Here is a 28,000-nt window from a genome sequence, read left to right on the forward strand (position 1 = left end):
CATACGAACTAAAATGTCTATATGACCCACTTGGCAATGGCCTTATATCCCATCTTTATTCTCTATTTAACAAACCCAGTGATGGCCTGAAATTGAAGACTATGGAGCAGTGGGAGGCAGACCTACGAATCTCCCTCACACCTCAAAGGTGATTCAGATGTTATGAAAATATAATGAGGGGCAGTAATGAAGTTTCGCTTACTGAGACTTCTCTTAAATTGTTTTTTAGATTACACTATGTACCTAGCTTCCTGCACAATATTTATCATTCGGTTCCTGGTAACTGTATTAGAGGGTGCACTGACAACGGAGATACTCTCCATATTTGGTGGACATGTCCGATAGTGAAGTCTCTGTGGAAAGATGTAGTAAAATTAATTGATACTATCTTGGGTAGGAAACTACCTCTGTCACCGTCGGTTCTTCTGCTGGGGGACAGACCAATCAATGCTAACAATATGACTTGCTGTCTCATTGACTTTATTGCTATGGAAACAAGAAATCACATAGCTAGCAGATGGAAAACCAGTACTCTCTCAATTACGCAGGTGAGGAGAAGGGTCAATCTGATAATGTTATATGAGGAAATAGAAGCCATCAGATCTGATTCTTTCGTAAACTTTCGAGGTATCTGGGATCCTTGGATTCAGGCACATAGAGATGATGACCTTTCCAAAATGATATCTTTATACAGTGTTGGCCAAAAGTATTGACACCCCTGCAATTCTGTCAGATAATACTCAGTTTCTTCCTGAAAATGATTGCAAACACAAATTCTTTGTTAATATTATCTTCATTTAATTTGTCTTAAATGAAAAAACACAAAAAGAATTGTCCTAAAGCTAAATTGGATATAATTCCACACCAAACATAAAAAAGAGGGTGGACAAAAGTATTGGCACTGTTCGAAAAATCATTTGATGCTTCTCTAATTTGTGTAATTAACAGCACCTGTAACTTACCTGTGGCACCTAACAGGTGTTGGCAATAACTAAATCACACTTGCAGCCAGTTGACATGGATTAAAGTTGACTCAACCTCTGTCCTGTGTCCTTGTGTGTACCACTTTGAACATGGAGAAAAGAAAGAAGACCAAAGAACTGTCTGAGGACTTGAGAAACCAAATTGTGAGGAAGCATGAGCAATCTCAAGGCTACAAATCCATCTCCAAAAACCTGAATGCTCCTGTGTCTACCGTGCACAGTGTCATCAAGAAGTTTAAAGCCCATGGCACTGAGGCTAACCTCCCTAGATGTGGACAGAAAAGAAAAATTGACAAGAGATTTCAACGCAAGATTGTGCAGATGTTGGATAAAGAACCTCGACTACCATCCAAACAAGTTCAAGCTGCCCTGCAGTCCGAGGGTACAACAGTGTCAACCCGTACTATCCGTTGGCGTCTGAATGAAAAGGGACTGTATGGTAGGAGACCCATAAGACCCCACTTCTTACCCCGAGACATAAAAAGGCCAGGCTGGATTTTGTCAAAACTTACCTGAAAAAGCCTAAAACATTTTGGAAGAATGTTCTCTGGTCAGATGAGACAAAAGTAGAGCTTTTTGGGCAAAGGCATCAACATAGAGTTTACAGGAGAAAAAAAGAAGCATTCAAAGAAAAGAACATGGTCCCTACAATGAAACATGGCGGAGATTCCCTGATGTTTTGGGGTTGCTTTGCTGCCTCTGGCACTGGACTGCTTGACCGTGTGCATGGCATTATGAAGTCTGAAGACTACCAACAAATTTTGCAGCATAATGTAGGGCCCAGTGTGAGAAAGTTGGGTCTCCCTCAGAGGTCATGGGTCTTCCAGCAGGGCAATGACCCAAAACACACTTCAAAAAGCACTAGAAAATGGTTTGAGAGAAAGCACTGGAGACTTCTAAGGTGGCCAGCAATGAGTCCAGACCTGAATCCCATAGAACACCTGTGGAGAGATCTAAAAAATGGCAGTTTGGAGAAGGCACCCTTCTAATATCAGGGACCTGGAGCAGTTTGCCAAAGAAGAATGGTCTAAAATTCCAGCAGAGCATTGTAAGAAACTCATTGATGGTTACCGGAAGCGGTTGGTCGCAGTTATTTTGGCTAAAGGTTGTGCAACCAAGTATTAGGCTGAGGGTGCCAATACTTTTCTCTGGCCCATTTTTGGAGTTTTGTGTGAAATGATCAATGTTTTGCTCTTTGCTTCATTCTCTTTTGTGTTTTTTCATTTAAGACAAATTAAATGAAGATAATAATACCAAAGAATTTGTGTTTGCAATCATTTTCAGGAAGAAACTGAGTATTATCTGACAGAATTGCAGGGGTGTCAATACTTTTGGCCAACACTGTATAATATACTGGCATGGCAGTGGCTCCTTACAATCAGAGACTCTAAAGCAGGTACACTGGTGTCCCACATTGGTATATCTCGTCTTATCGACACTCACTTCAAATTCCCCACTTTCCCTTCCCATCCCTTTAAGTTTAACTTAGTTGTGTTATAACTGTCTTTCTACACATATTCTAAACAAAGATTCTGTAGTCAAGGATACCATATGACTTTAAGTGCCTTTTTTCTATGTATTTCCCCCTGCGAGGGGATCCTTGTACTCTAATGTGATTGTATTTCATGTTAAGTGATGTTTTCATTTCAATAAAATTGTTGAAACTAAAATTTGCGGAAAAAAAAATTCAAATGTCCATAATATCACTTCAGAGGGAACTGTAATACATTTACACAAAAATAAATTGAACTTTAAAATAAATTGCAATTAATGAATTTGTCAAAACTATCAGGGAACCTGAAACCCCTCCTCAATGGCGATCAAAAGAAAAACAGGTGTCATGTCGGACGCTATTAACACCACAGCGTGCGGCAGGCAGCGGTAGTTCCATCTCCGTCCACTATAGCCTCAGTGGCGCCGGCTTGATTTTACTCAGGTTATCGGGGGTTAATCTAGCTGGAAATCAGGTGGGATGTTGGGTCACGCCCATGGTCTTTAAATAGTCGTGCTGGCCTATGGGCGTCGCCGATTATAGCATATGTGTTATGCCAAGTGGTTCCGGTCTGGAGAGGAGGTGTTGGAGAGAGAAATTCATATCTGGTGGCGTATGATCCGTTGTTACCTTTTCGCCTTCCTATATTTGTGTTTTGTTTTGCCCTGTTCACATTACGGTATTGTCCTGTGTGTATGCGGCGCAGTGCGGTTTAAGTTCTCCCTGTCTGTCATTACTGTGTGGGCTTTGGTGGTTTGACGACTCACTGGGTGGAGGGTGGATGGTTCAGCTTAGGGCTGAGCAGGAGATAAGGAAAGGTTGGAGGCTCAGGCATTTGCACCATTAGCAAAAACCCTGGGTTGAGGTTCAGACAGGGTTTTCCCTAGTTGGAGGGACTCCGCAGGGGCCCTGGGTATTTCAGCCTCCATTGACCTAAGCCCCGCGTAACAACAGGCAAACACATTTAAAATAGATTTTAAAAAAGGTGCAAATTGAAGGAAGAATTTGGTGCAAATGAAAAACAGGCAAAAATACGCCAATTAAAGGGGCAAACGCAAACGCAATAATGAACCAGGCCCACAGTGTCTTTATGTAGACGAGTATTGATACTTTTGTTGCTTTGATGTTCATCTATATGTGTTCATTTCAATGTCAGACCAACACTTAGTAGTAGTTTTTCATATTTTACCAACATTTTGTTCCAATCCTGACTTCCTGTTATTGGTATTATTGCATTTTCTAATATACAGTTGTGGCCAAAAGTATTGACACCACTGCAATTCTGTCAGATAATACTCAGTTTCTTCCTGAAAATGATTGCAAACACAAATTCTTTGGTATTATTATCTTCATTTAATTTGTCTTAAATGAAAAAACACAAAAGAGAATGAAGCAAAAAGCAAAACATTGATCATTTCACACAAAACTCCAAAAATGGGCCAGACAGAAGTATTGGCACCCTCAGCCTAATACTTGGTTGCTCAACCTTTAGCCAAAATAACTGCGACCAACCATCAATGAGTTTCTTACAATGCTCTGCTGGAATTTTAGACCATTTTTCTTTGGCAAACTGCTTCAGGTCCCTGATATTAGAAGGTTGCCTTCTCCAAACTGCCATTTTTAGATCTCTCCACGGGTGTTCTATGGGATTCAGGTCTGGACTCATTGCTGGCCACCTTAGAAGTCTCCAGTGCTTTCTCACAAACCATTTTCTAGTGCTTGTTGAAGTGTGTTTTGGGTCATTGTCCTGCTGGAAGACCCATGACCTCTGAGGGAGACCCAGCTTTTTCACACTGGGCCCTACATTATGCTGCAAAATTTGTTGGTAGTCTTCAGACTTCATAATGCCATGCACATGGTCAAGCAGTCCAGTGCCAGAGGCAGCAAAGCAACCCCAAAACATCAGGGAACCTCCACCATGTTTGACTGTAGGGACCGTGTTCTTTTCTTTGAATGCCTCTTTTTTTCTCCTGTAAACTCTGTGTTGATGCCTTTGCCCAAAAAGCTCTACTTTTATCTCATCTGGCCAGAGAACATTCTTCCAAAACGTTTTAGGCTTTTTCAGGAAAGTTTTGGCAAACTCCAGCCTTGCTTTTTTATGTCTCGGGGTAAGAAGTGGAGACTTCCTGGGTCTCCTACCATACAGTCCCTTTTCATTCAGATGCCGACAGATAGTACGGGTTGACACTGTTGTACCCTCGGACTGCAGGGCAGCTTGAACTTGTTTGGATGTTAGTCGAGGTTCTTTATTCAACATCCGCACAATCTTGCGTTGAAATCTCTTGTCAATTTTTCTTTTCCGTCCACATCTAGGGAGGTTAGCCACAGTGCCATGGGCTTTAAACTTCTTGATGACACTGCGCACGGTAGACACAGGAACATTCAAGTCTTTGGAGATGGACTTGTAGCCTTGAGATTGCTCATGCTTCCTCAGAATTTGCTTTCTCAAGTCCTCGGACAGTTCTTTGGTCTTCTTTCTTTTCTCCATGCTCAATGTGGTACACACAAGGACACAGGACAAAGGTTGAGTCAACTTTAATCCATGTCAACTGGCTGCAAGTGTGATTTAGTTATTGCCAGCACCTGTTAGGTGCCACAGGTAAGTTACAGTTGCTGTTAATTACACAAATTAGAGAAGCATCACATGATTTTTCGAACAGTGCCAATACTTTTGTCCACCCTCTTTTTTATGTTTGGTGTGGAATTATATCCAATTTGGCTTTAGGACAATTCTTTTTGTGTTTTTTCATTTAAGACAAATTAAATGAAAATAATAATACCAAAGAATTTGTGTTTGCAATCTTTTTCAGGAAGAAACTGAGTATTATCTGACAGAATTGCAGGGGTGTTAATACTTTTGGCCACAACTGTATACCGAATCATCAAAAAATACACACGATGGCTCCTTGGGGCTTTACCTTAGAAATGAGCAGGGAAATGACAGCGATGTATACTGCATTCTATCAAGATTTAGTATGGTGTGTACTTCAGGAGAAGTGGAAGGGAACTTCAGAAATTATGGTGACATTAACTACTTATTTTTATGATACTATTTTACAGCAAATACTTGACTTTTTTTTTTTAACAAGCCTAAGGTTTTTAGAAATTGCAGAGGTGACTAGTGTCAGTGTTTCTTTTGCTGCAGTGCTGTGAACATCTGTCGTATATGTCAGAACCTGTTCTGTTTTCTGTCTTCGTACAGTGTATATGCCTGGCTAAACAAGTGTCTATTCTCTTCAAATACATCATGGTACTGTTATATTCCTAATAAAAGACCAAATTTGAAATTGAAAAAAACCTAATTCAATGGGTCGAGCAAGACTGCATTTATAAAGCATAGTAAACTGCAATATTCCAAATAATTTTTAATTTCTAATACAGGAAAGATGTATATCTTTGTACCGTGTTAGCCAGTAGACAGAAAAATATTCAGCATTGAGAGTCCTCAGTGGTTGATACCTTTTAATGGCTAACTGAAAAGATGGAACACATTGCAAGCTTTGGAGACTACTCAGGTCTCTTCATCAGGCTAGACTAATACAACATCTGAAGAATCACATATTTATGCACAATACAGCCTAGAAAAAATGCAATAGATAAGACAAGTGACGTGAAGCAGACGTTCTGCTTCACGTCACTTGTCTTATCTATTGCATTTTTTCTAGGCTGTATTGTGCATAAATATGTGACTTCAGATGTTGTATTAGTCTAGCCTGATGAAGAGACCTGAGTAGTCTCGAAAGCTTGCAATGTGTTCCATCTTTTCAGTTAGCCATTAAAAGGTATCAACCACTGAGGACTCTCAATGCTGAATAATTTCTAATAGTAATACTTTACAGGGGCTGTCCAATGCTGGACAACCCATGCTTAATCATTTCAAGGCCCCAAAGAAAATTATAGCAATCTATACTCACCTCTCACAGAGGTGCCATTCTAGCAATATCAGCTCTGCTGTTCCCGGATAGTAACATTACATTGTTGTTGCTGTTTTAACCAAGCAGTGGCCACTGGTTGAATATTGATAAGCCACAGCTGATTGATTGACTGTAGCAGTCACGTGACACAACACATGTCGCTCCCCAAAACCTCTACCCCAGTAAAAGCAGAGTTGACATAGCTGGACCAGCGCCGCTGCAGGAGGTGAGTGTAAGTTATTTTACTTTCTATGGGACCTTGAATTGATTAAAAGAGATTCTGGTTTTTGCTACCCCTTTGTGAGAGCAGCATGATGTAGGGGCAGAGTTCTTGATATTAGTGATTTGTCACTTGCAGGTGTAGCAGTTCTCTGAATGCTGAGCTCTGTATAACCCCAGCCACCCCACTGACCACTTTCTGTGTGCACTTTGCATAGGCAGAAAGCTGCCAGACAGTGGTAGGGGTGGTGGTATACAGTGCCCATGAATATGGAGGAATACATGGCTACAGGAATGCTAGTAGTCTAGTGATAAAATCACTGATTATTAAAACTACAGCAAGCAGCCCACTTGTCATAGCTCAGTTTGGGGATTTATTATGGTTACCTGTTGTTCCGTGGTCGGTTCCCCTGTCTGCTGAGCTATTGCCCTTTTTTCCCTGTCCAAATGCTGATGGATTCTATTGTCTTTGTTTTCCTTTCTTGGTTTGCTCCTCTCCAGGTGTTTCTCGTTGTCCAGTTTTGGTTTGCCCTATCACATTTCTGGGTGGGGTTTTATAGGTTCATCCTTCACTGCACTTCCTTGCTGGCTATACCTCTTAGTGGATGTGTGTTCAGGAGTTCTAGCCCAGCTAAATGGTTTACCTTGCTTGGTGAACTCCAGTTGTATTCTTTCAGTCTGTTTGCTTTCTCTCAAAGCATCTTTTCCTTTTACCACTGTTGTGTTTCTGGGAGTTTATGATTGTTCCTTTTATTTTTGGTTCTCCTTAGCTTTCCTCTCTATCTCCCATGGTTTTTGTATCTTACTTTACACTTTCCTCTTCCCTTGTTGGCAGTGTGTTGTGACATCCTCTCTGGTTCCTCAGGAGGTACGAGAAACCCCTCGACAGCCTTTTAGGGAGTTAGGTCCTAAGTGGTGTTTTTAGTTGAGCGGCTAGGGCCTCTCTAGTCTGTACAGGGACCAGCTGACTGTAGGTGTGGCTTTTCCCCATGTGTGTTTGTACAAATTCATAGCACCTGTAAGTGAAATATCATTGGAATCAAGGTCCCTATAACTACATTATCCTGCCCTCAGATTAGGTAGCAAAAACCTGATGATAGATTCGCTTTTAGAAGGCGTTATGTAGTAGTGGACAAACTCCCCATTTTTTTTGCTATGTTCCTACATTGCTTTTTTGTACTTTTTCATTCTTAATCAACTCATGTATATGTTGTCTTTAGGTGGAGACCAAGGCATTAGAAGATCACCAGCCAACTCTCTTTTTGTGATTCATTTTTCTATTCTTATAAATCTTCTCTTTGCGATTGTACAATATTAGGGCTCATGCAGACAACCGTATTTTCGGTTTGAGTGTGATCTGACAAAACATCAAATCGCACTTTGACAGATGTTATCCTATAAGGCCTTGCACATGTCTGATTTTTTTTCTTCTGACCGAAAAGGAAAAAATCACAACATGCACAATTTGCCATGCAAGTCAGTGGGTCTGTCAAAAAAATCGGACCGCACTCGGATGACATCTGAGTGCAGTCTGGTTTTCACAGACTGACAGAATGGAGAAATGTTTGTTTTCCCCTCATTTGAGAAAATCGGATCACACTCTGATAAAACTCTGACCAGAGTGTAATTAGCACAATTGGTCCCGATTCTCTCGTATAAGAGAAAATACGCTCGTGTGACTCTAGCCTAAAGGTATATAATGAGGTCACTAGAATTACATCTACCTGGACTTATATATTCATTAAGTTTGTTTTTGTACCTTGTACAATGTTAAGAGTATTTGATGGCTGGATACATTTTGGACAGGTTTTACAAAAATGATATTTCGGCAACTAATTATTTGTTTTCCTTGGAATAAAAACTCCATAGTGTAATGAACAGTAGATTAGTCACTATTAGCAGCTATTATTAGGTCTGGCTATGTAAGAACTGCTTGTCACTTAATACGTGCACACGTATGCTGTTCCATTCTCAGATACATGGCCATGTGTAAGGATGCAGATATCCGGCCTATGTTATTTGCTAATGGCCAGGACAGATTTACGTAAGTGACAGATAACATTATTTCATGGAAGACTGTAAATGATCATTGCATGCAAACTGGAGGCCCAAGTACCCCAGATGGGATTCTGAATCAAGAATTAATTACTGCAAAAATGATGAGCGGAGATGGGTGCGGGAAGCAGGGCCCCATACTACACTTTAATGCAGAAACTGCTTCCTGGATCCTTCATTTCATATACTAATTTGCAGCTGTTTTGGACCAGAGATTCTTCTTTCTATTCATTAACCCTTAAATAAGAAGATGCTGTTAGCCTTCTTAAACCTCTAACTTTATATTTCTGACATTCAAAATGACATCTAATGGCCACAGGGCACCATTAAGTCTTACATTTCCACTTTGCACATGTTCACTACAAAGTTGAATAGTTAGTAGGGTTGAAAAAAATGTCCATCAAGTCCAACCAGGTGATGGATGTGGATGCGGAGTATGTCCATACCCCCAAATATATTATGATACATAATATGGTAATTAAAAAACTAATTAGTTCATAGAGCAAGGCTGAAATGATGGCATAAAGTAAACTTTATAGATTTCTCAATTGGTACTGATTTCTAATAGCTATACTTTAACTATTTAAATATATTTCTAAATATTTTAGTTTTGTTGTACTTTTTCCACTGTCGTGCACATGTATCTGTTGCTTTTAGTTGGAGATCAAAGCCATTAAAGACCATGAGCTCGCAATTTTTTTGTGACTCATTTTTGTTAGAACCTTGGTTCACAATATTGATCCAGAAAAAAGTTACCCCCCTCCCTCCAAAAAAACAAAAAAAAACCTAAGGCATTAGGCATCCTGTTGTAAGAAAAATTAAATTCCCCTCTGGATTCTAAGTGGCAGTCAGACGGCCTCAACATTCAAAATTTGAATCTTTAATAATGTGTGTATTCTAAACCTTTTTTGGGGATATTATCTCTGATATGACCAGCTCCTGTGAATTAATACCCTAAATGCACATTGGCTGAATATCACATTTCCCCAGGGAGTAGTAGGTAGATGATGTTATTATTATGTGTCAAGGTATATGTTCATGAATGCCATATCTTCTTGACTTAAAGGGGTTGTCTACTACTAGGACAACCCCTTCTTGATCTAAATGTTTGGCCCAGATAAAATAGAAAGCTTATACTCCCCTCCCATGCTGGCGCCATTCCAGCGGTGTCAGGACTCATGGTCCTGGGGCTCTAGTGTGGTTCTGTCACATGTGGTGCCTGGCGCCCATTCAGTGCTGGCATCACTGGCCCCACCTTCAAACGTTTTGAACATAAAGAGGAAGTCCGGGTTGCAGCTGACCTCTGACTTCCTTTTTTGATGTTCAATTCATATGAAGGCAGGGACAGTGATGCCAGCGCTGATTGGACACAAGGCTCATGTGTCACAACAGCCACATGAGAGCCCAGGGAACACGAATGCCGACACCGTTCGAACGGCGCTGACTTGGGAGGTGAGTATAAGCTTTTTTATTTTATTGGCCCCAAGCATTTATATCACACTGCAACAGGTAATACACACTCCTCAACATTAAAATTGCAACATCAAGAAGGAAAAGTCAGGAAATTATGAAAATCACAGGATCGATAGACATTTTTATAATATGCAAATTATTAGAAAATGCTAAACAAATTTTTAAAACATCTCGATTTATTTGGTGTTAAATTTGAGCACCACGTGCAGAAATACACACATATATATGCCTTGTTTTGCTCTCCATGAGGTTATTAATGGTTGTCTGAGGAACGTTTTGCCACGCTGAATGTACTTGAGCAAACTAATCCTCAAGATCCTCTGCTGGCAGCTCCATTTGCAACTACCAATTAATGAAGTCATGTTGCACATGCTACTGTGAGCAGCCCATGTGGTCTAAACGTGCTATCATGGTGATGTTAGCGTCTCCAGATTTGTCCCCACACATTTTGGACATCAATCGTTGGAAATTGCAAAGGGAGCTGCCAACAGTAGATCTTGATTATTTGTGTGCTCAAGAGCATTCAGTGTGGCAGAACATTCCTCAGACAATCAATAAAAACCTCATTGATAGCAGCCAAGATGTGTAAGTACTTGTATTTATGTGCTTATAATCAATACTGAATAAATTGAGGAGTTTCTAAAACTTTGTTTCCATTTTTCATCATTTGCATGTTATCACCATGTTTATTGATCCTGTGATTTAAAAAAAACTCCATGACTTTTTTTCGTTTTTGATGTTACAATTTCACTGCTGAGGAGTGACTTACTAGGTTTCAGTATGACGAAAATTAATTGATTTTTTTATCTCATGACACATTTAGCAATTTAACTTGAATTCGTCATTCCTTACAGGAGTTGTCCACTATTGCACAACCCTTTTTTTAATAGGACAAGAAAGGTGAAAAAAACAAACAAAAAACCCATTCATTCTCACCTCCTGGACTGGTGCCGCACTTCTGTACCCAGCGCTTCATCCTCCACCAGCCTGCCAGGTTCACTATCCAGTGAGGGAATCATATGAACACTGCAGACAATCAGCGACTGCAGCATTCACATTATGTCCAAGTGGAAAAAACAGCATGTCATCTTTTAAAGGGAATCTGTCACCAGGATTATGCTGGAAAGTAGTGAAAGTAGCGCTCATTTCAGCTTTGTATCTCTTCCTTCACTACTTGCAGCACTTAATGTTGTGACCACCAAGGCGTCCCTAATATTCATGCTCTACATCTTCCCCCGCAACCACTATTATTTGATAGTTTTCTAGCAATGCACAATATAGTGAAAAAACAATCAATTAGTGTTTGGAGGTACGAGGGGAGGTGTGGTAAGTCAGTCGTAATTGGCGATGCCTCCACGGCACGTGCGCTGCATCTGATACTATGATATTTTTGAGGACTACTATACGAAAAAACATGACACAGTGCTAGCATCAGGATATCTGTCACTACTTTAGACTGCCCTGAATGTCCTCAGGCAGGGCACCATAAACCTGGTTATAGATTCCCTCTAACTCACAAAAATGACACATAGCCAATATAAACTTACAGTATGTGGAAAAAAACCAGAGAATTTTGAAGCTAAAAAGAACACGTTGATAACAGGTGGAAAGTTGCCTTGAGTTAGTAGTATATACAAGGCAGACCACCTGAAAGAGGAAAAAGCATGGTTAGTTTTAGGGCTGATATACTGCACTAAGAGAATACGAACCGCAAATATAGTAAAAAAGTCACTTTATTGTAACAAACACTTTAGACAAAATGTACAAAAATACAGACAACAAACAAGTTGCTCAAACAGGGCTCATATATGGTAACCGCTGCTAACACCCTATATATAACAGAATGGGTAATATAAAGTGAAGCAAAGAATCTCAAAGAGAGCCATTAATTTCATAGTGTACAGGCCCTCACTAAGAGAAAACAGAGCTATCACACTCCAAATAGAAAAATTCAAAGTGAATGGATAAATATCCATCCAAATTAGTAACAACACAGTCCAAGGAGTCAAAAAACATACCCATAAGTATCTGCAGGTGAACGCGGCACTAAAAAGAGCAGCCCCGACGCGCGTTTCGCGTGGGCTTCCTCGGGGGGCTATGTCTGTGTGTTGGAATTGTGGGCATTTTATGTAGGAGACCCAGGTGTGTAGAATCATCAGCGCCATAGTCGGCGCATGCGCAGTGTGAAGCAAAGCGCCATGACACAACGCCCACAGCCGCCCATGTGATCGGAAGGCAGAGGGAAAACCCCTCATGACGTCAGACGCCTTCCCGCATCACAGCCAGCCGCCTGGGGGATGAGTCATGAGAGCGGCCACACCGGGCATGCGCACTCACTGAGACAACCATCTTATATAAGGGCAAAAAAGAGGGCATGCATATCGCTACAACTCATAATAGTGCAGTCTAAAAAGCTGTGAAATATATTAATGTTCATCAGTGAATCTAAACATTATAAGGGGCACATACTCAAGATGGACCCATATGCATATGACATATATATACAATTAATACAGATAACCATACACAGTGAACGCACATTATATAGAGCGTAATACTAATACATATCTCTCAAAAGTCACATAGACATAAAAATATACTGTAAACATTATTATAAAGATCCCAAAGAAAAGGGAAATACAAACACGGTGGAGGATATTGCAGTTTTGAAAACTGTTCCACGACATTTTAAACTATATCATAAATGCAATCCCAGAGACCTGCAAGTCTTTGGTATTGACAAAATTAGATGTGGCATCAGGGGCGGAGACATGAAGCGCCTTTTGGCACAGTTGGAGTGTCGTTGGATCACTGTTCTGGGGACTATGAGTCCTTTTGGCCTGAACGAGCAGCTCAGTTTTGCATCCTTTCTGTGAGTAATTCTAATGTGTCCCTGTTCTTGGATTTTAATCTGTGTGTTTTTTGTTTGTTTAGTATTTTTGCTCATTCCATCATTGGCTTATGCTTTTTGGACATTTCGTGGTTGGAGACTGGAGATTCGTGTGGTATTGACAGGCTATTCAAGATACAGCAACCCTGAAGCAACTGCCTACTTATTGGGTTTTATATTTTATATGGTGGGATGCTCTCTTGCAACTCTATGTGTATTGCATCTGTGTATGTTTATATATTTATGTATTATTATACACTTTGTTGTTTGTATTTCCCTTTTCTTTGGGATCTTTATAATAATGTTTACAGTATATTTTTATGTCTATGTGACTTTTGAGAGATATGTATTAGTATTACGCTCTATATAATGTGCGTTCACTGTGTATGGTTATCTGTATTAATTGTATATATATGTCATATGCATATGGGTCCATCTTGAGTATGTGCCCCTTATAATGTTTAGATTCACTGATGAACATTAATATCTTTCACTGCACTATTATGAGTTGTAGCGATATGCATGCCCTCTTTTTTGCCCTTATATAAGATGGTTGTCTCAGTGAGTGTGCATGCCCGGTGTGGCCGCTCTCATGACTCATCCCCCAAGCGGCTGGCTGTGATGCGGGAAGGCGTCTGACGTCATGAGGGGTTTCCCCTCTGCCTTCCGATCACATGGGCGGCTGTGGGCGTTGTGTCATGGCGCTTTGCTTCACACTGCGCATGCGCCGACTATGGCGCTGATGATTCTACACACCTGGGTCTCCTACATAAAATGCCCACAATTCCAACACACAGACATAGCCCCCTGAGGAAGCCCACGTGAAACGCGCGTCGGGGCTGCTCTTTTTAGTGCCGCGTTCACCTGCAGATACTTATGGGTATGTTTTTTGACTCCTTGGACTGTGTTGTTACTAATTTGGATGGATATTTATCCATTCACTTTGAATTTTTCTATTTGGAGTGTGATAGCTCTGTTTTCTCTTAGTGAGGGCCTGTACACTATGAAATTAATGGCTCTCTTTGAGATTCTTTGCTTCACTTTATATTACCCATTCTGTTATATATAGGGTGTTAGCAGCGGTTACCATATATGAGTCCTGTTTGAGCAACTTGTTTGTTGTCTGTATTTTTGTACATTTTGTCTAAAGCGTTTGTTACAATAAAGTGACTTTTTTACTATATTTGCGGTTCGTATCTCCATGGTTTTTTTAGGATCTATATTATAGTGGAGTTTCCGTAGTTACTTATATATCCTCAATGAAGATTTATCTATCTATATGAGTAATGAGTGTGTATCAGTGGTATTTATTTTCAAGTCTTTTCTGTGTTTTCACAGCTTTTTCTGCTGATCAGATGGATTTTAAAGCACGTGAAAAAACGTGGCTTTTGCAGCTGGACAAGGTGTTTAACAGTGGTTCATGTGTGGTGGTTGACTCCAAGAATAGGGACTTGACTGAATTAACAATTAAATATAAAGAATTGCTCCAGAGAAGGATTCGCTTATGGTGGAATAAATCCTTTCTAGAAAGATACATCTCGTGTGGTCCTATACCAAGAGGTTTACGTGTTCAAATTTTTCCCTCTTTTAGTATTGAGTGTGATCAATTTAGAAATCAATGGGAAGAAATTGCATCCACGTGCTCAAAAGGTTTTATGGGGTTATTGATTTCCAACAATGAAGGAACTCTCAGTGAGATTGATAAAGATCTCATCCTTATTCAGGATGAGATTAATAAGAATCTAACTCCTGAAACTAGTATCAATTTCAAAAATGAGATTGATAATGAAATAGAGAAATGGGAAAAAGACATTGTTTCTGTTAAAACTAAGAAATATCAGCGTGACTCAATGGATGCCCAAAATAATCGGGTTTATAGATGGAGATCCAGTTTAAATAGGAGATCCACGTCCAGAGCACGATCTGTTTCATTCTCATCAGTTTCTTCTGTGGATGAGAGATCTGGAGCATCTGATATAAATAGAATGGGTTCGGACAGATCTGATGGCAAAGACCGTTGGCAGAGAACGACTAGATTCAGTAACAAAAGGAAAAAAGTTATATCACCTCAGAAAGACAAGAGACCTAAGAATAATACTCTAGAGGTAATTAACTTATCCCATCATACTTTGACAATGCCTCAAAAGGAAGTCTTGGGTCTCGGTCTCTCTTTTTCTCCATGTAATAATTATGATTATTTTACAGCATTGAAAGATTTGCATCTATTTTCACGGAAACTTGTGTTGAAAAAACTGCATTCACGGTCTGCCACAGAAAATTTAAGTATTGCAGAACAAGAAGCCATCTCTATATTGGAGGATCTGGAAAAAGAATCTATGGAGTCATCTACAGGTATCCCTCTTCCTCTTATTTCTGCTAAATCGACCACGTTTCCCCCTTTTGCCCTCTGCCCTCAGGTGGATATCTTTACCAGATTGGTTTCTGCTGATCTAAAAAAGGTTTCTAATAAAGGTAAGAGGGACAATCTGACTGCGGTTCAGAGGGAAGCCTTAAAAGAACTAAAAGGATTACATGATATTGTTATAAAACCAGCGGATAAAGGGGGGAACGTGGTCATTTGGCCCGTTGAGAAATATGAGAAAGAGGCTTTTAAACAATTACGTAATAAAGAGACTTATGAACTCCTTCCTCAGAATCCACTCCCCCATTTTCAATGTGAACTATTGGAAATCTTGGAGGAAGCACTTGATGTGGGTACTATACATAAGAAACTGTTTGACGGATTGGTTACTAAAAATCCTGTTATTCCCACGTTTTATCTTCTCCCCAAGGTCCACAAAGATGCTTTGAATCCTCCTGGGCGTCCCATTGTCTCTGGCATAGGAGGGCTTTGTGATCCGATTTGCAAATTTATTGATTATTATCTTAGATCACAGGTTGAGACACTGCCCTCCTATGTCAGAGACACTACTGACGTCCTGAGGCGTGTGGATGGGGTCGTCCTTGAACCCGATATGTTGTTAGTTACGGCGGATGTTGAGGCTTTATATACCTCCATCCGCCATGAAGATGGACTCAAGGCAGCGTCATTTTTTCTGGAATCCAGTAACATTATTGTGGATGTTAGGGGTCTGGTGTTGAGGCTCTTGCGGTTCATTCTCACTCACAATTTCTTTACCTTCAGGGATCGGTACTACCTCCAGAGTAGGGGTACCGCCATGGGGGCGGCCTGTGCGCCCTCCTATGCTAACCTCTTTCTGGGATACTGGGAGAGGAGCATTTTTCAGGGGGGTGTGCAGTCCGCTCCCCATATTCTGGGGTGGTACCGTTTCATTGATGATATACTTTTTATTTGGCAGGGTACTGTTGACCATCTACATGATTTTGTGCGTGAGTTGAATCGCAACAGCCTCAACATCAGACTCACATATACTTACCATCAGAAAATGATTTCTTTTCTAGACGTTGCTTTGTGTGTCCAGAAGGATGGTTCTATCCACACTGATGTATTTAGGAAGGAAACATCTGTGAATGCCCTCCTTCATGCCTCTTCGTCTCATACTAGCTCTACAATAGGAGCAATTCCTATTGGACAATTTTTACGAATGAGGAGGATTTGTACTACGGAGGAGGCATTTGAACATCAATCTGTGGACCTTGGGGACAGATTTCAAGTGCGTGGATATAGCAGGAGGAGTATTAGGAGAGGTTATTATCGGGCGAGAAATTCTAAACGTACTGAATTACTCGCAATGAGCAAAAAGGTCAAGAAAGAGGATTCAAGAATACGATTTATATCAACATTTAATCATAGATGGGAGACTATAAGATCCATTCTTAAAAAACATTGGCCAATATTAAAAACTGACCAGATGCTGTCTAGATGTCTCTGGGATTCCCCCCTCATGACGGCAAGGAGGAGTAGGAATTTGAGAGATATCCTTGTACAGAGTCATTATGTCCCCAGAAGATCTGATCCTTTCGGGGCTGGTAAACGGAAATGGGGTTTTTTTCCCTGTGGGGATTGCCTAGCATGCCGTAATCATGTCTGGACCACATCTTTTACGTCTGCTGATGGCCAGAAAGATTTCAAAATTACTGATTATATCTCGTGTAGTACTACATTTGTAGTCTATGTGGCAAAATGTACCTGTAATTTGCTATATGTTGGCCTAACATCACGCGAACTGAGAATTCGCACCCGAGAGCATGTTAGAGACATATTAGCAGCAAAGACGGTGGAGGATATTGCAGTTTTGAAAACTGTTCCACGACATTTTAAACTATATCATAAATGCAATCCCAGAGACCTGCAAGTCTTTGGTATTGACAAAATTAGATGTGGCATCAGGGGCGGAGACATGAAGCGCCTTTTGGCACAGTTGGAGTGTCGTTGGATCACTGTTCTGGGGACTATGAGTCCTTTTGGCCTGAACGAGCAGCTCAGTTTTGCATCCTTTCTGTGAGTAATTCTAATGTGTCCCTGTTCTTGGATTTTAATCTGTGTGTTTTTTGTTTATTTAGTATTTTTGCTCATTCCATCATTGGCTTATGCTTTTTGGACATTTCGTGGTTGGAGACTGGAGATTCGTGTGGTATTGACAGGCTATTCAAGATACAGCAACCCTGAAGCAACTGCCTACTTATTGGGTTTTATATTTTATATGGTGGGATGCTCTCTTGCAACTCTATGTGTATTGCATCTGTGTATGTTTATATATTTATGTATTATTATACACTTTGTTGTTTGTATTTCCCTTTTCTTTGGGATCTTTATAATAATGTTTACAGTATATTTTTATGTCTATGTGACTTTTGAGAGATATGTATTAGTATTACGCTCTATATAATGTGCGTTCACTGTGTATGGTTATCTGTATTAATTGTATATATATGTCATATGCATATGGGTCCATCTTGAGTATGTGCCCCTTATAATGTTTAGATTCACTGATGAACATTAATATCTTTCACAGCTTTTTAGACTGCACTATTATGAGTTGTAGTGATATGCATGCTCTCTTTTTTGCCCTTATATAAGATGGTTGTCTCAGTGAGTGCGCATGCCCGGTGTGGCCGCTCTCATGACTCATCCCCCAGGCGGCTGGCTGTGATGCGGGAAGGCGTCTGACGTCATGAGGGGTTTTCCCTCTGCCTTCCGATCACATGGGCGGCTGTGGGCGTTGTGTCATGGCGCTTTGCTTCACACTGCGCATGTGCCGACTATGGCGCTGATGATTCTACACACCTGGGTCTCCTACATAAAATGCCCACAATTCCAACACACAGACATAGCCCCCCGAGGAAGCCCACGCGAAACGCGCGTCGGGGCTGCTCTTTTTAGTGCCGCGTTCACCTGCAGATACTTATGGGTATGTTTTTTGACTCCTTGGACTGTGTTGTTACTAATTTGGATGGATATTTATCCATTCACTTTGAATTTGTCTATTTGGAGTGTGATAGCTCTGTTTTCTCTTAGTGAGGGCCTGTACACTATGAAATTAATGGCTCTCTTTGAGATTCTTTGCTTCACTTTATATTACCCATTCTGTTATATATAGGGTGTTAGCAGCGGTTACCATATATGAGCCCTGTTTGAGCAACTTGTTTGTTGTCTGTATTTTTGTACATTTTGTCTAAAGCGTTTGTTACAATAAAGTGACTTTTTTACTATATTTGCGGTTCGTATCTCCATGGTTTTTTTAGGATCTATATTATAGTGGAGTTTCCGTAGTTACTTATATATCCTCAATGAAGATTTATCTATCTATATGAGTAATGAGTGTGTATCAGTGGTATTTATTTTCATGCACTAAGAGAATAGTAGTGAACCTGAGATATGACACCACAGGGCGAGTAAGGGTATGTGCACACATTGCGGATTGGCCTGCGGAATTATCCGCACAGAATCTGCATCTCTTGGCAGAAAAAGCAGGCCAAAATGCTTGCAGATTTCATGCATAATTGATGCAGATTTCTTGCAGATTGTCATGCATTTTTTGATGTGTGGATTTGCCTTACTCAATGTATAGTCAGTGGGTGCAGAAACGCTGTGTTTCCGCACAAAGAGTTGACATGCTGCAGAAAAAAAACAGCAGAGAATTCGCACGGATTTTTCCGCAGCATGTGCACAGCAAATCTCAAATTCGCATTGACTATCATTGGTACTGTACTACACTGCGGATTTGATGCAATTCCGCTCATCCAAAAACGCTGCGGAATCGCATAAAAATCCACAACGTGTGCACATAGCATAAGGCACACTTTTGGAATGGAATCATCGTATTACTCAAACACCTTCATCTGTATGTGACAATTCTCTTGGGAACAATCTTTGCTTTGGGTCTTTGTGGGACTGGACAGGTTGTATGCTGCAAATATTAAAAATAACTAACTAGACCTCTTGGGAAGAATTCAGAAAATAACGTTGTGTGAGTATAAAATAGCAGCCACAGGGTGAATGAGGTGGAAATAAAGAGATTTGCAAAAACTCCAGCTGTGAACTCCTACTTAGTAAAGCAGCATGATACTGCTTTGATTATGATGCTTTAGAGATACTCTATTTTCTGCATGACAAAAGTCGGCAATTGTATTATTTAAACCTATCTGCTAAGCGGCTTAATATTATTACTTCATTCCAGTTTATCACTAAGAGATCCATTTTATATATTACACAAGTATCTGAAGGCACCATATAGTATTTGTATTATTAGTGATTAGTACTAGCAGTAATATTTTACTATTTAATGACATGTTCTCTGTATCACTATTACTTTACCATGTGTACCTGTATAGGATTGCATTTTGTAAGGAATTTTTCCACTACAGACATTTTTAGCATATCGACATTACTTATAAGTCCCCCAAATATCAGTTGAAGTTAAAGTCAATGGACTTGCCAACTCTGTAGGAATTTCCAGGAGGTATTTAGAAACCTGGGAGACTACTCAAAACTCCAGAAAGAGCTGTCAAATCTCTTGAATACCACATCCTAACTAAGTGCTTCTCGTTCCTAAAGTCATCTTCACTCTCAGTCACCATGGCTGTCTGCCATTCCTTAGGTTTAACTCTACAGAACACATTCTAACATTATGTGAATGAAATAACATGGACTCAAGTATCTAGGAGTGTCTAGGAGTGATTGGTCTGAGTCGGATTTTGTTTAGACAGTCCTATTTGCGGATATGATCTTGGCCTGTATTTGTTTAAAGAAGAGGGATTTGTATTCATTATCCAAAAAATGTTCACAGTGCTGATGTCACTTTTCAAAAATTGGCAAATATGACTAATTATAAGTTTGGGCCATTGACTCTCAGTAGCCCAAGTGACAGTAAGATGACCAATGTCTGTTTGATTAGGCTTTAGTGTAATGTAATGGCCAGGGTTAGAATATACACAATCTGCCACATAACATCTATTAACCTCCTAAAGGAGTGTTCAAGTTTGAAAGTTATAATCTATCCATAAGATGGGTAATAACATTCCAATCACTGGCTGTTCGACTGCTGTGGCCCCACTGATTCTGAAACCTGGGGCTTTGAAGATCCCCAGTTGAATGGAGTAGGCTGATCATGTGCACTGCCTCTCCATTCATTTTAATAAGAGTACTGAAAAAAAGCGCAGAGCTCAGCAAACTCTGGCGCTTTCATTAAGAATGAATGGAGTGTTAGTGTGCATTATCGAATTACTGTACTCTCCATGATGGCTTGATTTTTTTGCAGGATGAGTTGATTTATTTATTGGTACAATTTTGGGATACATATAATGATTAATATTATTTGTCTTTCATTTTTATTTTTTTTTAAGGCATACAAATGAAAACAGTAATTCGAGAGTTTATTTTTCACGTCATTCACTATATAGGTAACAATACACATGACATTCGATGTGAATTTGGCAATACAATTATGTTTGTGTTTTATTATTTGTCTTTTTATACAAAGAAATGGTTAAGGGGAAAAGAGCATTTTTTTTAATTATTTTTCCATTTTTGATTTTTTCGCTTTTAATTTTAATCCCACTACGGGACTTAACTGGGCTTGATCTCATATAATGCACTACAATACCTCTTTTTTCAGCCTAATGCTGAAAGGCAGTATTTTACACTGTCGCTGGCTAGGTCTACCTGAAAGACTAAGAGCCCCATTACACACATCAATGTCCCAGCGATCCCACCAACGATCCGACATGGATGGGATTGCTGGGACATAGTTAAGGCTACTTTCAGACTTCAGGCTTTCGGTATCCGGCATGGTGCGGTGAAAAACCGGACTTCTAGATCCGACCAGACCCGGATTTTTCCCCGTGCTATTTCATTGCCGCCGCATTGCGCCGGATGGCAATGCGGCGCGTCCGGTTTTTGCCGGATCCGGTTAAAATAGCCGGTCCGGCGTCTGGAAAAAGCGTTGCATGCAATGTTTTTTCCAAATGCCGGACTGGTTTTTCGCACTGCGAATGCCCGGAAGACCTTCTCTGCCAGGAATATATGCGGCAGAAAGAAGGATCCGGTGTCTGCGTTTGCGGCCGGATGCGGTAGTCCGGTTTTTCGCCGCACCATGCCGGGACAAAAAGTCTGAGGTCTGAAAGTAGCCTTAGCTGATCGCTGGTGAGCTGTCACATAGACAGACCCACCAGCGATCAGGACCAGCGAGCAAGCTGGTTTCCAATGTAAACAGCGGGTATCTAAAAGCTGCGTGGCTCTTAGATACCTGCTGTTTACATTGGAAACCAGCTCCCAGCGTCGCTGATCGTTGGTCTCTCGCTGTCACACACAGCGATGCCAGCAGGAGACCAACGATCAAAAAACGGCCCAGGACGTTCGAGCGTGACCAGCGATACCCGGCAGGGGGGCCGGTCGCTGATACACGTCAGGGCAGTTTCACACGTCAGTGGCTCCGGTAGGTGTAGTGACAGTTTTCTCACGTAACGGAGACACTGACACCCGTAAACCCATTATAATGAATGAGTCTATGCACACACCAGCGTGTTTTCATGGACCGTGTGTCCGTGTGCAAAATACGCTGACATGTCCATTTTTGGGCGACAGCACGGATCACACGGACCCATACAAGTTAGTAAATGTCTGTAAATATGTACTGCACACGGATGGCATCCGTGTGCGGTCCGTGTGTGATTCGTGTGCGTCAAAAGCTTTGTGAGTGATACGTATTCACACGGACAGCACACGGACACCACACGGACATGACACAAGGACAGCACATGGATGTCACACGGATGGCCTACGTATCCACATGGACACGCATAGCTCTGGGACCGTTTTCTCAGGAACCGGAATTATCTGGACGTGTGAAACCGGCCTCACACACAGCGATTTCGCTGGCGAGTTCGCTGTGGCGTCACAAAATCAGCGATCTCGCTGGCTATTTCGCTGTGTGTCATGGGGCCTTTAAGGTATGTTTTCTTTTTTTCTGGTGGGAAGTCATTTAACCCCTTAAGGACCAATCCACTTTGTAGGTTAATGACCAGGCCTTAATTTCTAAATGTGACCATTGTCACTTTATGTGGTTACAACTCTGGAACACTTCAACGGATCCCACTAATTCTGAGATTGTTTTTTCATGACATATTGTACTTTATGATAGTGGTAAAATTTCTTCAAAATTTATTGTGTTTATTTGTGAACACATTGTAAATTATGCAAAAATTTAGAAAATTTCACAATTTTCAAACTTTTAATTTTTATGCCCCTAAATCAGAGCGTTACGTCACACAAAATAGTTAATAAATAACATAATTTCCCACATGTCTACTTTACATCAGCACTATTTTTGAAACACATTTATATTTTTGTTAGAAAGTTAAAAGGGTTAAAATTTGACCAGTGATTTCTCATTTTTCCAACAAAATTTAAAAAACCATTTATTTTAGGAACCACCTCACATTGGGGGCCTATATGACAGAAAATACCCAAAACTGACACCATTCTAAAAACTGCACTCCTCAAGGTGTTCAAAACCACATTCAAGAAGTTTATTAACTCTTCAGGTGCGTCACAAGAATTGAAACAATGTGTAATGAAAAAATGTAACTTTTTTTCACCAAAATTTTACTTAGGACACAATTTTTTTATTTTGTCAAGGGTATCAGGAGGAAATGAACCAAAATATTTGTTATGCAAATTGTCCTGAGAACACCGATACCCCATATGTGGAGGAAGACCACTCTTTAGGCACACGCCAGGGCTTGAAAGGGAAGGAGCACCATTTGAAATTTTGAACGTAAAAGTGTTTGGAATCGAGAGCGGATGCCTTGTCGCATTTGGAGAGCCCCTGATATACCTAAACAGTGGCAACCACCCATAAGTGACCCCATTTTGGAAACTAGACCGCGCAAGGAACATATCTAGATGTGTGGTGAGCACTTTGAACCCCGAAGTGCTTCCCAGAAGTTAATAATATGGAGCCATGTAAATAAAAAATCATATTTTTTCCACAAAAATGATCTTTTCACCCCCAATTTTTTATTTTCCAAAGGGTAACAGGAGAAATTGGACCCCAAAAGTTGTTGTACAATTTGTCCTGAGTATGCTGATACCCCATATATGGGGTAAACCACTGTTTGGGCGCATGTCAGAGCTCAACGCAAAATTGGCTGGAATCGAGATCGGACGCCGTGTTGCATTTGGAGAGTCCCTGATGTGCTTAAACAGTGGAAACCCCCCCACTAGTGTCCCCATTTTGGAAACTAGACCCCTCAAGGAATGTATTTAGATGCATGGTGAGCACCTTGAATCGCCTGGTGCTTCACAGAAGTTTATAACGTAGAGCAGTGAAAATGAAAAATCAAATTTTTGCCTCAAAAATCATATTTTAGCACCAATTTTTTTATTTTAACAAAGAGAACAGAAGAAAATGAACACCAAAAATTGTTGTGCAATTAATCCTGAGTTCGCCGATGCCTCATGTGTGGAGGAAGGCCACTGTTTGGGCGCATGGCCAGACCCGGAAGGGAATGAGAAAGGTTTGACTTTTCTAACATAAAATTAGCTGGAATCGAGAGTGGATGACATGTCACTTTTGCAGGGCCCCTGATGTGCCTAAACAGTGGAAACCCTCTACAAGTGATACCATTTTGGAAACTAGACTCCCCAAGGAACTTATCTAGATGTGTGGTGAGCATCTTAAAACACCAGGTGCTTTACAGAAGTTTATAACAGAGCTAAGAAAATTTAAAAAAGTAATTTTTTTTTAGCCCCAAATTTTTTATTTTCTCAAGGGTAACATGAGAAAATGGACCCCAGAATTTGTTGTGTAATTTCTCCTGAGTGTGCCAATACCCCATGTGTGGGTGAAAACTACTTTTGAAGCACAGTGCAAAGCTCAAAAGGGAAGGAGCGCCATATTATAGAGCAGATTTTACTACTATGGTTTGAGGGTCCCATGACCCACTGGGAGAGCCCCTAAGGTGCCAGAACAGTAGAACATTCTATAAGTGACCCCATTTTACAAGCTACACCTCTCAATGAATTAATCTAGGGGTGTAATGATCATATTGGTGCCAAGGGTGTGTCACAAAATTTTATACCATTGGGCAGTGAAGAAAAATAATTACATTTTTACCACAAAAATTTTGTTTTAGCCCCAGATTTAACATTTTCACACAAGAAGTGGGTAAAATAGGCACCAGAATGTGTCCCACAATTTCTGAAGAATATAGAAATATACCATATGTGGCTGTACAGTACTGCTTAACCATATGGAGAGTCTTCGGTAGGGATCGAGCGCTATTTGCATTCTGGAGCACAGATTTTCCTAGAATAGTTTGCAGACTCCATATACAGAGCCTTCTAAGTGCTAGAGAGCAGAACCCCCCCCCCTTCCCCAAGTGACCCCTTTTTGGAAATTATAACCCTGCCAAATGTGACCGCTAAAGGTGGTTTATGCACACTGGGGCTCAGAAGCAAGGGGGGCATTTTGATTTGGGAGCGCAGAATTTGCTGAATTTAATTTGGCTTTTCCAGAGCCTTGTAACGTGTAAGCCTCCAATATTTCTGTTAACAGATGTCAGACCTAAATGGGGACTTTTTTATGGATTGAGTTGAAGCTTTTATTGGGAATATTTTTCATAACATTTGTGATCACATTTATCCAGGGCTCTACACTGAGCACATACCGTACTTTGGGGTTTCCATCTAAATCTCCGAGCTACGTGACAGATGAAACCCTTGTGATCCATTCACTATAATGAGGCAGCAGAGTTACTCTGGACTCCAGCAAAGAGCAAACAGATGAACGGCATACTAGGGTACACAAATCACCACATTAACAGACGGAGCTATTTATCTGAAGTATTGCAGTATATATTTAAGTCAAAAAACGGAGGTGCTTGCATGAAAAAACATGAATAATTCAATGTGAAGTGAAAAAAGGAGAAATATGCAGCACTCACCGATATAGCTGAAAAACTGTGCGTCTTTATTTAACATAAATTCCATCAATAGATATGTGGACATGCAGGACGTTAGAGGAGTGCTAGGGGAGGGAGGTGACGGACAACGGCCGTTTCGCGATTACTCGCTTCTACGGGTTCACCTGGACCCGTAGAAGCGAGTAATCGTGAAACGGATATTACTCTGGACTCCGTCTGGCCTCTGTTCAGCGTTGTCCTTCCTTTCATAGGTGCACAAAACTATGGAGGACTGCGTTTTTATCCAGAACGAAAAAGACGGACAAGGCCGGATCCCAGGTCCTATGGCGTTCACAGTGCCTCCCTCTTCCTCATTATAGAGAATCCTGCTGGTGATTCTATCTGAATCACGTATTTATTTGATTACGTTTTATACCACTTTTTCCAAGTGGTACGATAAAGCAAAATTTGCTACTTTTTTGTGTTTTTTGTTACGGCGTTCACTGAAGGGGTTAACTAGTGTGACACTTTTATACATCGGATTGTTCCGGACGCGGAGATACCAAACGTGTACTTTTTTGTTTATTTAATTTTTCTTTACATAAAAATGTGTATTTATTAGTGGAATTATTGATTATTATTATTGTTTTATAATATTTCTTTAACATATTTTTAAAAAAATGCTTTCTTTTTTACCTAGTCCCTTTATGGGACTTACACTTTTTTCACATTGATTGCAGGCATAATACATTGCAATGAACAAGCATTGCACTGCATTATACCTATACTCAAAGCTTCTGACACCATGCTGTGAACATGGTCTCTGAGGCTTTCCATAGCTAGATGACCTGGGGGTCATTTTGACGACCCTGGGTCACCATGGCAATGATCAACGATGACGTCGCAGGGACACCAATCTGAATGCAGAGGGAGCTCCAGTCCCTCTGCCTCACTCCTGAACGTTGCAATTGCGTTAGATCACAGCAGTTAGGGGGTTAACAGCCAGGGGCAGTGCGGACACCGCTCCTGGCTGCTAGTGCAGACACTCAGCCACTGGCAAAGCTGAGCTGCCGCACTGATCGAGCGAGAGGCGCTGATTTTTCAGCATCTCCTGCGCGATCATGCTGTGATCGGTCAGTCAGAATGGACTGACCGATCACAGCGATATGGGTGCGGGGGGCTGAAGGCATGGACTCCTGCACTTCTTCCCGTGCCTCTCAGCTGTCACAGACAGCTGTCGGCACTGAACTATCAGGCCGGTGTCACACTAACCGACGCAAAATACGGTCCGTAGTTTACATGCGTAATACGGATGAATGACCCCTAAATAGTGCTCCGTATGTCAACTGTAAGCAAGGTGTGGTTGCGTATTTTGCGCATGTCAGCATCCGTATGTAATCCGTATGGCATCCGTATGCAATCCGTATGGCGAGATTTTCTCGCAGCCTTGCAAAATGGACATTTAACGGTTTTGAGGCCTGCTAACTATTTAAATCATTAGCCTTCACCCTATTTATTGCCTCAGGAACAGGTGGCTGCCTCCATTCTGTCCATTTGTGACCTTGCCTTCACTAGGTGTGTTGGTGTTGTATGTGCAACATGGCAAACAGTCTGAGTTTCAACACAACTGAGCAGGTTCTCTTCAACTGGCTTTTGTCACGCCGCTTTAGCCAACCATACCCAGTGATAGTGGATCCGTGGAGGAGGAGACGCATGTGGGTCCTTCCACTTTTGAGGCAACGACTCACAAGAGGTCATTTTCGCCACCTCTATTCTTCTCTGCGGGAGCATCCTGTAAAATTCTACCAATACTGTCGCATGAGCCTTGCAACATTTGATCGACTCTTGGAGACAGTGCGCCCTGGGATAACCTTTCAGGACACAGGGATGCGCAAAGCTATATCTGCAGAGGAACGACTTCTACTCACAATACGGTATGTACTACACAACCACATTCTCTATGTTCATAATGTGTTGGCCAAAGTATGTATTTTTGGCTTATTGGACTAAGTTTAATGCCCTCATCTTAGTCCACATATGTTTCAACTTACAGACCAGAATGTTATGTGTAATATGTACTGAATATCACTTAGTAATTGTGCAACCAAATATGTGTGTGTTAGTCGCTCTGAATTCCTGACAAGTTTGGTATGTATGTAACTGTTTTTTTTGTAATTTGTACATTCTAAAATCTTCCTTTTCTGTTGTTCTTCAGCTTCCTGTCCACTGGCCTGTCTTATGCCGCCCTCCACCATGAGTTTCTCATTGGAAGATCTACCATTTCTGGCATAGTCAGGTCAACATGTATTGAAATCTGGACAAGACTACATCAAGTCGTCATGCCCGAGCCCAGGATGGAAGACTGGTTGAGGATATCAAGGGACTTTGAGGAGGAATGCCAGTTTCCTAATTGTATTGGGGCCCTTGATGGCAAACATATCCGGGTGCGTAAGCCGCCGAACTCTGGCTCCCAATTCTTCAATTATAAACAATACTTTTCTGTTGTATTGTTGGCTCTGGCTGACCCTCAATACAAGTTTATAATTGTTGACATTGGGGCCTATGGAAGGACGGGAGACTCTCGAGTCTTCAATACTTCCATTATGGCTCGGCGGCTACGCACCAACCAGTTGGATCTACCACCACC

At 40.9% G+C, this 28,000-nt stretch overlaps 2 protein-coding genes across 3 annotated transcripts in view; both read left to right on the forward strand.

Annotated features, from left to right (window-relative positions):
* Window positions 1-28,000, forward strand: part of KSR2 (kinase suppressor of ras 2) — an 887,084-nt gene that overhangs the window by 376,990 nt on the left and 482,094 nt on the right. The gene's annotated exons all lie outside the window — the stretch shown is intronic.
* On the forward strand, window positions 12,796-15,328 carry LOC141072908 (uncharacterized). Its single transcript, XM_073560186.1, has 2 exons — window positions 12,796-15,131; window positions 15,232-15,328. The coding sequence occupies exons 1-2, from the start codon at window positions 14,313-14,315 to the stop codon at window positions 15,235-15,237; spliced, it is 825 nt and encodes a 274-aa protein (XP_073416287.1). The 5' UTR covers window positions 12,796-14,312; the 3' UTR covers window positions 15,238-15,328.

Source organism: Dendrobates tinctorius, unplaced genomic scaffold, assembly GCF_039654945.1.
Source record: "Dendrobates tinctorius isolate UK_male_01 unplaced genomic scaffold, ASM3965494v1 ptg000003l, whole genome shotgun sequence".
In the NCBI taxonomy this organism is placed as follows: domain Eukaryota; kingdom Metazoa; phylum Chordata; class Amphibia; order Anura; family Dendrobatidae; genus Dendrobates; species Dendrobates tinctorius.

Excerpts from the sequence above, each read along its gene's own strand:
- LOC141072908 (XM_073560186.1), top strand. The coding sequence starts at position 14,313 with ATGAGTGTGTATCAGTGGTATTTATTTTCAAGTCTTTTCTGTGTTTTC.